The 17,177-nt window shown below is 34.5% G+C and overlaps 1 protein-coding gene across 1 annotated transcript; it reads left to right on the top strand.

The window, feature by feature from the left end:
* The first annotated feature begins 1,422 nt into the window (after positions 1 to 1,422).
* Positions 1,423 to 16,968, top strand: LOC112042915 (alpha-tocopherol transfer protein-like). Its single transcript, XM_024078119.2, has 7 exons — positions 1,423 to 1,582; positions 10,909 to 11,096; positions 11,441 to 11,600; positions 12,369 to 12,430; positions 13,119 to 13,312; positions 14,569 to 14,773; positions 16,208 to 16,968. Exons 2-7 carry the CDS (start codon positions 10,913 to 10,915, stop codon positions 16,414 to 16,416), a joined length of 1,014 nt encoding a protein of 337 aa, XP_023933887.1. The 5' UTR covers positions 1,423 to 1,582; positions 10,909 to 10,912; the 3' UTR covers positions 16,417 to 16,968.
* The last annotated feature ends 209 nt before the right edge of the window (positions 16,969 to 17,177 follow it).

The following is a 17,177-nucleotide window of genomic DNA, read 5'->3' as shown; positions in this document are numbered from 1 at the left end:
AAAAGAGAGTGCCAGCATGGTTTTTAACATCGCACTAAAAGGAAACCTAAAGGCAATTATGGGCTTATTACTAGTATTAGCATGCGAGTTGAAAATTGCAACAAACTTCACCATAGCATTTTCGCTTCTAGGTACCACTTAAGCTAATAGAACAATTAATATGACACGTTGTATATGTTTTACCTGTTGACGTGTTTTGAGATAAAAAACGAAAATTCATAAAATTAATGTAGGCCAGCCCTAAAAACTGATTCTATAAAGAACATCACTATTCCATTTATCCTATGGAGATAAACAACCAACAAAAACAATGAACAAAATATCTGTATTTTTGTAAACAATTTCTTACAACGAATCTAAGTTAAATAACATAAAATTACGAATACAATCAATATTAAATGTACTGACTTTAAATTATTTCATGTCATATTTCGTTAGATTATTTATTTGATTAGTAATTAAATACAACACATTAAAGAGGTAAGTGTTATAAAAATTGGCTAAAACATGTGTCATCTGGAAAATATGTTAGAGTTATACAAATACCAGATAGAGGAAAACTTAATGAATTGATATATAAGATTACAAAATCAAGAACACTATATTATACAACTGATTAGTTATGAATTTGTTAAACAGTAAATTAATTAAAAATTGTTTGACGTTATAAACGTAAACGGAATTATTTATAATGTGGTTGAAAAAAACAAAACTGTTCTTTTTTTCTAAACATTTTTATTAATTTGAAGATTCTACGAATATCTTAACAATTCATATGTTTTGTAATTAGTTAATTTAGTAGTAATTGGTCAGCTATTTATAATATTACATTTTTTTCCTTTAAGACGTCTTTTATGACGTCAATTTACGTATTTTTGGTAAATATTCCTATATATTTACCAATAATATATAATAGGGAAATGAGACTTAATCACAGAGCCTTCCCTCTAGTTTTATCATCTTTTATTTTTGAGCCTAATTTCTTACGGACTACTTTTACTATTTTTTTATTATACTGACAATTAGTCGAAAAAAAAAATATTACTTTAAGGCCGCCTTTGCATGATAACTTTAATTTATCTTTTTATTGTTTTAATTTATAATTGTATTTTTGTGTGCGATAAAGTATTTCTTCTTCTTCTTCTTCTTCTTCTTTTACTACTACCTACTCTTAGCCCACACGGACAGGGTACAGAAATGGGATCTGCATAGATTAATATTATCGTAAACTTCTCATTGAACGTGCGAAACGTAGCCAATAATTAAAACTACTAGATAAATAATAGATATCGGTGCGAGCCCTAGTGAATTTTTTTCTATAACAAACATTTGCTGTTAAAACTTCAATAAAAACACAGTAAAACATAATTTTAGTCAAAATGTTGCCGAGCCCTGCATCCATTCACCGACTGTGTCTTAACTTCTTACTGTAATAGTAGAGGAACGAGTCCGGAGTGACTTCAGCATCGTAGACTCTGAGCAAAAGGAGTGGTACCATTTCACAAGCGTACATTGTTGGCTCGTTCGTAGTGAAGTGAACACGTTTTTCTGACACACTATTTGCAGTGGGAACTTTGGACATGTGAGTTTGTTTATATTAATTCGATAGTGTAAAGGTGGCCGCTCACTGACAATTTTTAGTTGGCCGATAGTTGGACGACTTTTTTATTGTACGTGATTTAGTTGGACGATTTAGTTGGACAGATGTGTGGGCTGTATCTATAATCGGCGATAAGCCAACTATAAGTTGTAAGTGAGCGGGGTCTCCTAAATGAAACATATTAACACGTAAATCTATAGGTAGCTAAAGGAGTGGTCACTGTTTTACTATTGGTTCATTGATAGTACCTAATTACATGCGAATGTTTATATTTTAAACCTATTTCTTTTTATTTGATATAATTTAATAATAATCATTTAAATTTAATGGCTAGTATTTGCATGTAATTAATATAAAAATAGTATGAATACCACTGATCAATAACGACTTTAACTAGTAACATTACATGAAAATAATTGCATCAGTATAAGTTGCAATTATTTTTTATACTAAAATATGTAAACATTAAGTTATTAGGTATTAATAATATTTTTTTAGTATAAGCTAAGCGAAAATAATATATAATATAATATTTCAATATTTATTTCACAAAAAAGGTACACTTGATAATTGTTAGCTTGGCGATTTCGCAATTTTATAAACATGATGATAATGACATTATGGTATGAGGAGAAATAGTCCTTCCCATAGTTTACAAAAGTTTCTAAAGTTCAGCCGCTCAGAAATTGCGATTCTGACAGGTCGTGATCGAATGGGGAAAACATAATATTTAATTTCAATTGCTTCGTTATTTTTCTCATCACTTTAAAGACAAACAGTTGGCATGACTTTGAAACAGTTTGACAGTTTAGAAGCCAGTTCAAAGTTACATCGCCCATACGATTACGACCTGCCAAAAATTCAATCTCTGAGCGGCCGGACTTTTAAGAACATTTTTTCCAACAAAATACAATTCTTATTTTTTCACTTTATGCCGGTTTTATCTAACAGATATCGCGCGTTAGAAAATGTTAAGAAATTCAGGCTCTTTATGAAAAAAAAACTGTTAAATCTATACTAATATTATAAAGATTAAGAGTTTGTTTGTTTGAACGCGCTAGTTTCAGGAATATTGGTCCGATTTGTAAGATTTGAAAAAGTGTTAAATTTATAGAGGAAGGCTATATGCTATTATTTTATTATCCCCATGTTCCTACGGGAACGGGAACTACGCGAGTGAAACCGCGCGGCGTCAGGTAGTATATACATATAATGTATAAATTTAACATAAAATATTTAACTGGTTGCTAATAAATATAGATATTCTTAAAAATATTTTTTACATATTTGCATCTCTTCGTTCATCTTACTCATCATACTAGTGGACACCTACTACTAAGTATGCGTGAAATTCACTTTTTCACAAATCTCGTGGGAACCATGGATTTTTCTTGATCAATCAATAACCTCCTCTTTCTTCCCAGTGAAGTCCTATTAAAATAACTGACTGTGTGGATATTTTTTTAGTTGTCGTTAAAATGTTTTGACCAAGAAACATTATAAGACAGACCACAAATAATTATGTAGATATTGCTATAGCGTATCTCTTGAGTGATATTGTGGTTAAATTACTTAACTATCGCTGCGGCACTGTTTTTTTCTTTACTCTCCTCTGGTGCGGTACCAGGTTTTTTGACCTCATACTAAAATTTTATGTGGTGCGGTTCGAGGTCTATCGACCTCGTATCTCTTGACGACACTGGACGTACGAGGTCAATTGACCTCGTACCGCAGCGAACGTGTTAAGGGGAGGCAGCGGTCTCCGCAAATATCTACGTGTATTTTTTTAATAATGTTATTTTTAAAACGATTATTCTTTCTATTATTTTACTGGCAGAGGGCCTAGTGGCAATTTAATACTGTGACGATCATGTTAACGTAAACGCGTATTTCTAAGGAATTGAAACAGCGCCATCTAGTGGCACTACTGCAAAACTGTTTCAACACCATATAAATTCGCGTTTACGTTGATGCGATAGTAACAGTATGAAAACATTGAAAACTCCCACTAGGCACACAGACCTGGTTTCACCAGGTTCGATGGCTCGTCACCTCTATAATTTGTATTGAGTTTTGTAAGTGTCCACCAATAAAATAATTGATATCGTATTGTTAAAACCAGCCATTTGCAGCTATAGTTATTATGGCATAAATGTTGTTGTATAGAATAGAATAGAATAGAAATCATTTATTTGTTAACACAACACATAACTACATAATAACTTAAAACTAATACATTTACATGTATAGCTCTGAGTTAAGTAATAGAATTTCGATGATTCGTCAAATCCATAGTTTATTGATTTTTTAAAGAGCCATGCAACAAAAATATGGTACGTACATTGCTCCAAATGGCTAGTTCTAACGATACGTGCCTTTGTTTTATGGCCGGCACTATCAAAAAGAGCCCAAATATGTATGGAGCGTGAATGATCTCCTTTCTCCTCTTTATAATATTAGTATGGATATATTTTTAATACTCGATCCCCTAGTCCCAAAGACGGAATACCGTATTAGAAGTAGGTACCCACTATAATCCAATGGGCAGGGTTCTAACCCAAGACCTCTCGGTGACACTTAAAATACCTTAAAAGCGCCGATTTCTATCCTTTGAAAATGTTGTTAATTTCATATTAATTAAAAACTTAAAATATACCACAACCAAGTCTATAATCAATCTAAAACCTACTGTGTATTTTTTATGATAAAGATCTTCATCAAATTCCATAACATGTTAAATTTAAAATCAAAATCTAACACACCTAAGTAAAAAAAAAACCATTTCAAACGGTTAAAATCCTTTTCAAGATTCACTAAATACATCCTTCCCACACATATTTCTGTCCGTGACACTATTTAAATCTATCCTTCCCACAATGGTCTTTGTAAAAATCATTTTGTAAGGTTATTTAGTTCAAAATTAATACCTACTACAAAAAGTTAATTATATATTATTACTAATATAATTACTTGAGACTGTATATAAAAATCATTTACATCCAATTAATTTGGGCAAAGTTTTATTATATACCTACTTATACGTAAATGTATAAATATCATTAAAACGTAAATGTACTAAAAGCCTGCGATACCCAGACATGCATCATTTTATGAACGCTAAAAGTATGTTGGCCTATGCTCCTACCATAAGTAAGTCATCATCATCATCATCATCATCATGTCAGCCGATGGACGTCCACTGCAGGACTTAGGCCTTTTGTAGGGACTTCCAAACATCACGTTACGACTGGCAAGATGTCGTCAGTCCACCTGGTGGGGGTCAACCAACACTGCGCTTTGTGGTGCGGGGTCGCCATTCCAGCACCTTGCACCTTGGGACCCCAACGGCCATCGGCTCTTCGAACTATGTGCCCCGCCCATTACCACTTCAGCTTCGCGACACGTTGAGCTTTGTCGGTGACTTTGGTTTTTTTGAGGATCTCCTCATTTCTGATTCGATCACACAGGGATACTCCTAGCATAGCTCGTTTCATCGCCCGCTGTGTGAATCTGAGCCTTCATATGAGGCCCATAGTTAGCCTATTCACCATTTTGGTATTTATTATTAACCTAATATAACATAATATAAAATTTAAAATTTTGAGTATGAATGATGATGATGATGATGATAATGGATAGGCCAACTGGATCCTTAAAACCGTACCCTGACCCATAAAACTTCTATTATTATAAAAGCAAGAACTAACTTTTAGCCTTCTTAAAATGAGGTATGTCTGGCTCTCGCTTTTGTCTGGCTTCAAATTAATTTATAAAAAAAAAACATTTTTATATACAACGTTGGCTTCCTAATAAATATATAAAAACATTACCCTCCTTCTGACGAAGTCGGGTAAAAAAAAACTTATTTGTGTTTATTTGAACTGAGGTTTGGACGTAAAAAAGTTTTATCTTTAAATCGAAATTAACATTAATCAGTAGGATAGGTAATTCACTGAATCTGACGTATGTTATTTGACATAATTATACGAAATTGAGATTCTAATGTAACAAATATCATCCGGTGCCTACCTACTGCCCCTTCGTTGATAGCATACAGCTTAATTAAAATAAATTAATTTTGACTTTCACTCAGACTTTGAAACGATTTTCTGATCCTACTAATATTTTAAACGCGAAAGTTTCTATGGATGTTTGTTACTTTAACGCCGCAACTATGAAACCGATTTGGCTGAAATTTTGAATGGAAGTAGATTTTACTCTGGATTAACACATAGGCTACTTTTCATCCCGGAAAAATCCATGGTTCCCAAAGGATTTGTGAGAAAGTAAATTACACGCGGACGAAGTCGCGGACGTTCGCTAGTCCTCCACATCAACTTGATGCCCCCCTCCCCCCCTCGGACTGGCGACGCTCTTGTTTCGTGCGATAAAAAAATAAAACTTTTAGAGCGTAAAAAAATTCCAATCAGATATTGTATGTAGGATAATGCAAGCAAAACATTACAACGGTGCCCTTCCATTTTGATCTGATTTGCCCTCGTAATCGGCATCTCGCTATTACCAGCAGGCACCGAATATTTCTTATGTAACTACGAAAAATTATAGCGTTGCCCAAGCAACGAATGTGGCGGTCTGTTGCCCAACGTTGCGTGACACACAGGCACAAAGGTTTTAATACCATCTACATACATACTGATTTAACTCTAATATTCTATTTCAAATACTATTAATTATGGCTGGCTAGTGGGAGGCCTAGTTACCACTCTACCGGCAAAGACATACCGCCAAGCAATTTAGCGTTCCGACGTCGTGTAAAAACCGAAAGGGGTGTGGATTTTCATCCTCCTCCTAACAAGTTCGCTTAGATTGCATCATCACTTACCATCAGGTGAGATTGGAGAGACGATATGGACTTATTTCTTTGCAGTTAGCGGGCTGAGGGTGACACTTTATCTCTGTAACAGTTACTGTCAATTATTATTATTATTATTTTTAAGGAATATTTGCCATATTTTTTATAATATGACCAATATTCCCATTCTCCTCCAATTAGTCGTGAAAGACTGTGCTAGGAGTGGGTACGACAATAGACCAACGGGGCGGGGATCGAACCACCAACCCTCGGTGATGAGTCCGGCCGCTCTTACCGTTGAGCTATTGAGGCTTAATTAAAATATTATTATTATTAAGAATAATGACCGGGATCGATGGCTTTCCAATTCCGGACTATTACTTAGTATTTTGTTGTAGTACAAACAAAAGCTCAACGATTTAAAGCTCAACCCAGGTCTCAAACTCAGGACCTCTTTATCTGAAACCTCATAAACTAACCATTAAACGCCACGAGGCAGTTAACACTAATAAGCCTCAAGGTTAAACTGACACTTAGGAATAGAGACCTAACTTTAAATCCTCCTTTAAAGAGAGAAGCAAGGGATTATGACAGTTTTTTAAATTGTATATAAATTAGGAGTATGCTAATAATAAAGCAATTTTGTAAAAGTAACTGGGTATCTGCGATCATTACTTTTGGAGCTACAAGCATTTAAAGGGTGAGATTTGCGGCACTGCCACGGATCCCTGAAAAACGCCCCATACAAAATGGTACGAATTAATGACGTCGTAGGTACATAATGATCGTTAGATTTGTATGGGCGTTCTATAAAATTACTAATATCTTTGTTATTTGTGAGTTTGTCTTTATATTTAATTTATTAAAAAATGTCACATTTAATGTAAGGAAGCTAAAACTTTATGAATTTTCATCTAATTACGATAAAAGATTTTTAACAGATTTTGAAATGTTATAATTTTATTTATTTTGCAAATATCCAGACAATCTTTGCTTTTTATGTAAAAATTAGTTAACATTGACCTTATTTACCCGAATGTATCATAAAAATCAATATATTAAAATCTATTCATAATCCCCATTCTTCTTTATAACTAGGTTTCAAAGTATTGTGAAAGCCCTGGTCAGCACATCTGTAGACGCTTTAAATCTCTGACATTTCTCACTTCTTGCTACACAGATGCAGGCGTAAATAACCATGTTGCAAGTACGATAGGTAGGTAAATTATTATGAAATTGGAGAGGAGCACTTATCTATCGCGTGCGTCTTTGAATAGGTATAAATTGCAATGACAAAAACTTTTTGGTTTCTGCTTTTGGCCATAATTACCATAACCTTCACCAGCATATATTATCTTACTAGCTGACGCCGCGCGGTTTCTCCAGCGTGGTTCCCGTTCCCGTAGGAATTCGGGGATAATATATAACATATCGCCTTCCTCGATATATTCCGGCCATCTTAAACTGAAATATTTTTTTAATCAGACCAGTATTTCCGTTCCGAGATTGGCGCGTTCAAACAAACAAATAAACAAACTCTTCAGCTTTATAATATTAGTAAGTATAGATTGATTTAATTGTATTTGCATTGCATTGCAATTTATTTTATTGTAGAACATACACTGGTTTAGTGGTGATCTTGTTTGGTCCAGGATTTAGTTTCAAAATCAAACCGATGAAGAAAGACATTTGATTTTTTTTAAAGAAAATATAAATAGTACGCTTGAAAGAGAACGTAGAGCTAGCCAGTTACAGCCTCAGCCCGCTATCTATCTCTTTCTATCTAATTCTAGTGGTTAAACTAAATAAATATTTGTCACATATTTCATTTGTTCACTACACTTCTATTGCACGTAACATTCATGATGATATAATTAAAAAGTCAAATACTAACTACATTACATTAAGTGAAAAGTATGTAAACGAATAAGATATAGGGGAAATTGCATTACACAATATATAGGTAATTATGTAGTAAGCACGACGAACAAGCAGTTTCATTAAGAAAATAATGAATTAATGAGCGGAACATCTAGACTAAAACTAAAGACGTCTAATTTAAACAAACTGATTAAGCCTCTATTGCAATCTAAGATAGTTAGAGACTGTAGTGTAAATATTGTGAAAGACTTCTTACTTGTCTCTTTAAAGAAGGCTGCAATTTCTTAGAGGTAGAAGGCTTTTTTTTATTTTAGTTATCACATATCTTTATTTAGAATCTCTTTCAGATTAAAATAAAGTTAATTCTACGATTTATAAGTTCCGTATATTTTGCTTTCTGTTTCTCTGTAATTTAATTATTTTAGGTGTTATTACTCAAACTAATAGCACTTGTACCCGAGATTTTTTTCACGTTTGCAAGTACTTTTTTCCTCTCCTTTTTCTATTTTATTATTTTCTATTTTATTAATTTGTAATTGTGACATTTTATTAATTTAGTTTGTTTTTTTTTCTTCGTTCAAATGTATTTCATTATATAAGGTAATTCATACACCAGTTATTGTAAAATGTATATAGGCTCAATTTTATATGTACCTATATCATTTTAAACCCACATTTTCATGAATAAACTATCACTCATTCAAAATTAGGATCTTAAAAAAATATGTTGTGAGTAGGTTGTCTCAAAAATGATACTTAATTATGGTTTCCAGCGGCTACCTGCAACTCGCTGCCGCTAAATCCTACTCGCATTGTATTTTTAACGTAGGTATTGAGCTTGATATAAAACACTTTTCATCCAATAAACAAACAGGTGAAGGTCGTTTTTAATACGGATCTTAATGAAATGAAATGAAATGAAATGAAATGAAATGAAATGAAATGAAATTTTATTTGCCTAATACACGTATACAAATGGTGTTTTACAAGTATAATTAGTCACAGTGTATTACCATTAACATGGTGTGCAAATTTTACAATTTTATAAAGCACTGTTTAAGTAATATTATTTACTTACAATGTTATAATTGTTACTAATAAAATAAATACAATTAAGATTGACATTTAAATATACCTACATAATGAAAATTAAATTATACGAAAATATGTCCAAATGAAATTACGATCTACCGCAGGAAGACATGTTATTTTAATAGTCAGATATAATAGAAAATTATAAGAGAATCATGCATTAATATTAGATTACACAAAATAAATCAAATTAAAATTTATCTAGCGAAAAATTCGTCTAATGAGTAGAACGATTTATTACACAGCCAACGAAAGAGATTTGTTTTAAAATTTCGAGTAGTTTGGCTCTTTAAATCTGCGTCTAATTTATTGTATATTTTGATGCACATAGCGTGTGGTGACTTTAATGTCTGCTTTAATTTGTATTGCATTTGACATAACCGAAATTTATTTCGTTTACGTGGGTTTTCATTTAATTTAAAATATTCCGAGTGTCGGTGTACGAAAACTGAAGTCTCATAGATGTATAGACATGTCAGTGTAAGTAGATTGTGGGCTTGAAAAATGGGTCTACATGAGTCTCTTGGCTCCATAAGAAAAACGGCCCTTATGCACTTTTTTTGTGTAACAAATAATTTCATCATATTTACGGAGTGTCCCCATATTACAATTCCATACCGCAGTAAGGACATAACATACCCATGATATGCTGTCAGTGCTGCATCAAATGAGACTGTCCGTCTGAGACGGCGTAAAGGATATATAAATTTATTAATTTTACGACAAATGTCCTCTATGTGATAATTAAAATCGCAATGCTCGTCAAATTTAATTCCTAAAAAATGTGTATGTTCAACAATGTCAATAGTTTCATTATTAAATTTTATGTCTAATGTCTGAGTTTGTCCTTTTTTTGTTTTAAATTGTATACATTTGGTTTTTTTTATATTTACACTTAGATTATTATTTTCTAACCAGTTCACAGTTTCTTTTAATGAATTGTTTACTTCAGCTTCATGAGTCCGTTTATCATCACAAGGTATAATTATTGTGGTATCATCAGCAAAAAGAATAGAAGGGTGAGATACATTTACGGAAAGGTCGTTTATGTATATTAGAAACAGCAGAGGGCCTAATATACTACCCTGCGGTACACCATAACCATTGTTTACACACTCTGATTCATAAACTCTTACATTTTCACCTAATTGCTTTTGCATGACAGTTTTTTGTTTTCTGTCACTGAGGTATGACCTTAGCCATTTATGTACATTTCCACGAAGGCCAAAGTATTCGAGTTTATTTAATAATTTCTCATGATGAACTAAATCGAAAGCCTTAGACATATCCAGAAAAAGAACAGTTGTTAATTTTCCTTTATCTACTGATTCAAATATTATCTTAACTAGCTCAAACATAGCAGTTGAAGTAGATCTATTTTTTCTGAATCCGTGTTGAGAGGTATTAAAAAGATTAAATCGCTCTGCAAAATTATTTATTCTTATACTATAATGTCGTCCAACCATTTTTGCATTTCGACGACTTTATTAAGTATTATATTTTTTAATATTATATATTTCAGAACCATGTCTAGAAGACTAACAAAGCGGTACCTAACACCAGCTGACGAATACAAGTGTCCACTGTCAGAAGAAACGCAGTCCATAGCAGAAATTGAACTCAGGGAAACAGAAAGTTCTAGGTGTCAAGCCATTGACGCTTTGAGGAAATGGTTGGAGCAGAATCCAAAATTTTTGGCTGTAAGAATGGGTAAGCAAACACTTTATAGTAACCTTAAATTTTTTTGCTATATCGCAATGTACAAAGCACTCAAACTCAAACTAAGATTTTCTTCACAGCCTATATCAGGCATAACAAGTTATAAATGTAATGAAAGCTAGGTGTTTAGTCGGAAACTGAAGCTGAGAACTAAAGTAAGTACTGTAATGAAAATATACAAGAGATTTGTTTTTGAAGATTTTCTTCACAGTCTATATCAGGCATAACAAGTTATAAATGTAATCAAAGCTAGGTGTTTAGTCGGAAACTGAAGCTGAGAACTAAAGTAAGTACTGTAATGAAAATATACAAGAGATTTGTTTTTGACTTTACAGACTCAAGTTACCTGCTTCGTTACCTAAGAACTAAAAAGTTCAGCGTACCAATGGCTCAAGAGGCGATTGAGAGATACATACTGCTCCGACAATCTTGGGGCATCGCCTTTAACCAGCTTGATTATACGCTTCCCATTATGATGGAAATCATTGATCTAGGGTAAGTCAACAATAATAGCCTTAAAGTCATAGAGCTCCTTCTTAATGACACAAAAATCGGTGATACCCTTATACCATTCAGAAACTTTATCATAAAGTCTTAGTGAATGCAGTATCAGTATCATCAGTCTGAACATCAGTTTGACTTTCACCAAGACGGATGATCGGATCATACTCTATGAATATAATCCACCATTTATTCATTCATAGAGTATGACCTGACAATATTCAATTCCTTGATATTCAAGAGGCATTTGACAACGTATAACATAATTATGTCCTTCTATGAAAAAATTAAAACTTACCTCTTTCTGTATTCCCCAAACACTCATACTTGAAAGATATATTTGTAAAGTTAAACAACAAAGTGTGAGGTCCGAATTTTACAGGTGTACTGATGGTGTATCACAAGGCTCTCTACTAGATCCTGTTATATATAAAATTTTCACATTTGCCTCTGTCATCGTTTAATACTGTTGCAACCTTTGCAAACGATGGTAGATTTCTATCTTGTATCAAAAATGGAGTTGAGTACCATGGTCTTCCTATCTGGTAAAGATAAATGTACTGCAGCAATTAATGATACTTTTATTGTTATTGCAGATACACTTAGTATGAAAAAAAAATCTTTATAACGTTTCTGTGTTATTACCATCTTCATCGTCTACTGCTTATCATACACGTTTTTTAAGGACTTCTAAACACGATTTAAAGCCGCCTGTGTTAATGTGTTTATATTAATAGTGTTTGTATATTTCTTGCATTTCAGATTCATATTCGTGAGTCCCTACAAAGATAAAAAGGGTCGACGCGTTGTTATATACAGACCTGGTATATATTTATTTATCTAATTTAGTTTATTTAGTATAGTCTTTTCTTTCTTTCTTTCTTTCTTTCTTTCTTTCTTTCTTTCTTTCTTTCTTTCTTTATGCCCGAGATTGCTAGCCTATCCACACGTTTGTCATTGATAGCATGACTAGATAAAATATCACTATGTATCTAGTATTATTATAGCTTACGTTATGAATATTATTCATAAAATTAATTAACATTTAAACAGCATTGAATTTGATTTAATGGCAGTATTAGGCCATGGCCGTCAATAAAGTTTTGCAGTTGCTGCTATTTTTATTTAGCGACAAGTATAGCCTTGACTGTGAGATATTTTAAGTGACGCTGGCCTGTAAGACGTTAGCTGGCAAATTTGAAAGAAATACAGTTTATCGATTTCGGCCAGGAGCGCTTAAATGATTGGCCAACGTCTTTGCCAGTAGGATGGCAACTAGCCAAGAAATTTTTAAATACCCAATTTGACCCGAGTTTTAAATGAAACCCAGGATCTCTATGTTGAAATCAAAGCATTAACCGCGCCTGAGAGCTGAAAAAGAGATTCTAATCTTACCTACTTCTTAATTGGTCTTGCTTAATAATCTCTAGACGAACTTCTTCAAGCATGAGGCATATAAGCATAGATGAAGTCCGTAGAATAGATTTTTTTTACAAACATTATACTCCACAGGTGTATTCGATCCGTACAAGTATACAAATCAAGACATGTGCCGAATTATGGCCTTGACATACGAGAACCTGATGGAGGATGAAGAGACCCAGGTTCGAGGATTAGTTCACTACGCAGACGGTTCAGGAGTCAGCTTCCCACATTTGACACTCTTCACTCCGAAGGAGGCCGTGAGAATAGTTAAAAATGGAGAGGTAAGGGTAACTCATGAACTCTGAGTTTTTAATTAGAGAGCTTGTATTAAATTACATGGACTGTTACGTATTCCAAGTCGATAGTTCGAGTATCATCTGACTTAGTAATCATTATCAAAATTATAAGCATTGGACGTTTTAAACTCATCAAGTCTGATCAAGGTAGGCACTCTACCTTTTTCAAACTTTTATTAAATCTTCAATCTTGAGGCTCGACTGGCACATCTAATTATTATTTCACTGTCTTATATAAGACTAACGATAATACTACTTATTGGCTGTATTATGATATTCGAAACTGTTTGTGCAATAAAGTATTAGGAAACGAGAAATTCGGTACCCAATGTATTATGTAAAAACTATCCACATATGTAATACACAACGACCGTAATTTTGTATACGATTATTCGAATGACGGGTGCCAATTTCAGCATGAGGCTTAAAATTTAATCCATCACATCAGTCCAGCACGCTGGCCCAATACGGATTGGCAGACTTCACACACGCAGAGAATTAAGAAAATTCTCTGGTATGCAGGTTTCCTCACGATGTTTTCCTTCACCGTTTGAGACACGTGATCAACTTAAAAGTTGGAGGTGCATGCCCCGGACCAGATTCGAACCCACACCCTCCAGAATCGGAGGCAGAGGTTATATCCACTGGGCTATCACGGCTCCACTTGAATAAATGTATTTTAATTTTGTACATGACACCTCAATTTTAATATACTTTCAAAAAAATATCTTGTCGAAATTAATATGATTTTTAAGTATTCATGGCGGACCTACCGTTTAACAGCAGAATTATTCTAATTATTATCTTTTAGTATTTTTGAATTGAAATGCAGTTGTATAAAAGTGACCTTGGTGACCTAGGGCAGGACCAACGTCTGTCAGGTCTGCTTTGGGGAAAAATTACGCGGGTGTGAAGTCGTGCGCGCGGGGCGTCGATACCCCCTCCCGGCCCGCGCGGACCATCGGGAGTGTTACGACCAAATTTACCAAGCAACCTATAACAGAATTTGTATGCTATTGGATAGAAGCAGGCGTTACTTTGCGGAAGTTTATCATGAGTATGTGATAATTTATTTATTTTGCTATCCTCCGCGTAAAGCCGACGAACCCATGAGACAACGTCACCCAGGTCCGACAAAATACTCTCTAACGTAGGTTTCACCCGGAAACCGGAGCATCCTCAGGACTTGACTTACGACGAAAAGAAATAAATAAATTAATAAATATAATTTGGCCTTTCAGCGCACTGTTCCACTTAGACACAAAGAAATCTACGGAGTAAACGTCCACCCTACGATAAAGTTTGCTCTGGACTTTGGAATGGGACTCATTTCGGAAAAAATCAGAAAACGCGTGAAACTGTATACGTCCATAGAAGACGTGGAAATTGATAAAAGCCTCCTGCCCCAGGAATATGGTGGGGTGATGCCCATGAAGGAAATGATACGTAAGTAGACAGTACTATAAGAAAAGTTTGTAAAAAGAGATAGGTAAACAATATGTATATTTTTATTATTATTGCCCGCGAAGTAGACGGCCATACATTATCATTCAGACTAGAAAATCCATCGTGTAAACATTTCATGATATTTTTTTTAATATACGGTTATTTTATCTTCTTACTTAATAATATTTTATACCCATTTGGGTACAGTTAGGGCGATGCCTCATTAGTGCGTTGCGTTGCGTCGTCGCAACAGTTCAAATCAGCGCATTGTGTGGCACACATGTGTTGAGACACACGACGCAATGCAAGAGGACGCCGGACGCTTCTAGTCAGATATATTTCGCACCCGAGCTCCGACGGCAGAGCAGCGCTCCATACCCCCCACTTCGTCCCTCATCCATCAATTCGTTGAAACATCGCGATCTTCGTAAAAATACTCTTTTAGCAGACTCGGAAGCGATTACAAAAATAAGAAAACTAATATCGAACAAAGGATGATTATGATTCACAACATTAGTCAGGACAACTTAATTAACAAATCAAACTGTAACCAAAATAAGACCCTAAAATGGCAGAGAATGACCTTGAGTGAAGTCACGCACTTGTAAACGTTGTGTGTAGAGTTAAAGGCGCCTTTGACTGTTAACAAACACTCCCCTTTTCCACTCAAGTCACTCTCCCCGCCTACCCCAAGTAACCCTTAAAGAATTACACAACAAGAGATGTGGACGGCTCGAACGCCACGAGCACACTGAAACCGTCCGTTCTTTTCAAATGCTGAATAAAATCGCTAAGTCGTTGTCAAGTTATAGCGGTTTGATTCAATTGAAGTGATAACTTCTTAAGTGAGGGTAAACCGCTTCGTAACGTTACGGCGCCACTCTGTCTGGCATCCCTTTTTCTCACGCATAGGTATGGCAGCTTTAAGTTATTACCTCTGTCGAGGGTCCCGAGACGCACACGTTTTTTTTTAATTATGAAAACATATCTATCTATATATTATATAAAAGAAAGTCGTGTTAGTTACTCCACTTATAACTCAAGAACGGCTGGACCGATTTAGCTGAAAATTTGCAGGGAGGTAGTTTAGAGCCAGGAGAAGGACATAGGATACTTTTTTTTTGGGGTAGGGTAAGGGTAGGGTAGGGGTAGGGTAGGGGTAGGGTAGGTGTAGGGTAGAGGTAGGGTAGAGGTAGTTGAAAGTTTACTCCGCTAGTACTATAATATTATAAAGCTGAAGAGTTGTTTGATTGAACGCGCTAATCTCAGGAACTACTGGTCCGATCTGAAAAATACTTTCAGTTTAGGATAGCCCATTTATCGTGGAAGGCTTTAGACTATATATTATCCCCGTATTCCTTCAAGAATGGAAACCACGCGGGTAAAACCGCGCGGCGTCAGCTAGTTCATACAATATAAATAATGCTATTTCAGAGCTATGGAAAGATGAGATGGCAACAAAACGCGACACTCTACTCCTGAACGACAAGATATCTGTCCGCCTAGAGTTGTATAGCGAGGCAGCTCGAGAAGGCGCTGTCTCAGCTTTGCGCGCCGGTTCCAACACCTGCGCGGGCGCTGATACTGTGGGCGACGCCATGCGAGGACTGACTGGCAACTTCAGAAAACTAGAAGTGGACTGATGCGTTTACTATTACATCTCATTCATCATATACAATATTCACTGGTGGTTGTAGATACCTACTCAAAATTATTTCTCAATATCTTCAATATATAAAATAGAGTAGAATATAGGATGTTTTTACACTTTGTTAAAGCACAGAGGTGTCCAGTGCAAACAATGGGGATGTAGACTAGGCTGTTCGTGTTCATAAATGAAAATAATTTAATTACATAAAATCAAAATTTCAAGGCAGATAAAGGTTATAGGGATTGCAAATGTACCTACTGATGTAAAATATATAACTGTAAATCATTTTTGGAGTTCCAATTTTCATCCATCCACGTTCGGGGTGAGCTTAGGTTTAGTTTCTTATTTAAGTTCTTTCCTTAGCAAGCAATACCTATGCTTAAGAGTATGATGTATCTACTTAATAGCCCCATCACGGGACAAATGGAAAACATGAATAATAAAACTTGTGATAGTAATGATAATATTAAATACACTTACCTGACTGTAATGATCTATTTTAAAATTAGTTTTAAATAATTAGAAATAAATACTTAAAATTAAAGACGTGTTTAATTTTTCCAATTTGCATTTTTAACCATATTTTTTTAAATATGATCAATAGTAGAAGAAGAAGAAGAAATATATTTAATTGTCAAAAGTAACTCCGAGACTTTTAACCGTGTCACTAAATGGCACACGCGTTCCATCAAAGACTAACTACCTACCTTATCAGTCGAAAGACATCCACTGCTGGACATAGGCCTCTTGCAT

The sequence above is a fragment of the Bicyclus anynana genome, chromosome Z (genome assembly GCF_947172395.1).
Source record: "Bicyclus anynana chromosome Z, ilBicAnyn1.1, whole genome shotgun sequence".
NCBI classification, from domain to species: Eukaryota; Metazoa; Arthropoda; class Insecta; order Lepidoptera; family Nymphalidae; genus Bicyclus; species Bicyclus anynana.
Note: the sequence above shows the minus strand (reverse complement) of the source record. Positions and strands in the feature narration are given on the sequence as shown.

Excerpts from the sequence above, each read along its gene's own strand:
- LOC112042915 (XM_024078119.2), top strand. The coding sequence starts at position 10,913 with ATGTCTAGAAGACTAACAAAGCGGTACCTAACACCAGCTGACGAATAC. Across the intron at positions 13,313-14,568 it reads GAATAGTTAAAAATGGAGAG|CGCACTGTTCCACTTAGACA; the intron begins GTAAGGGTAACT and ends TTGGCCTTTCAG. Across the intron at positions 14,774-16,207 it reads GCCCATGAAGGAAATGATAC|AGCTATGGAAAGATGAGATG; the intron begins GTAAGTAGACAG and ends ATGCTATTTCAG.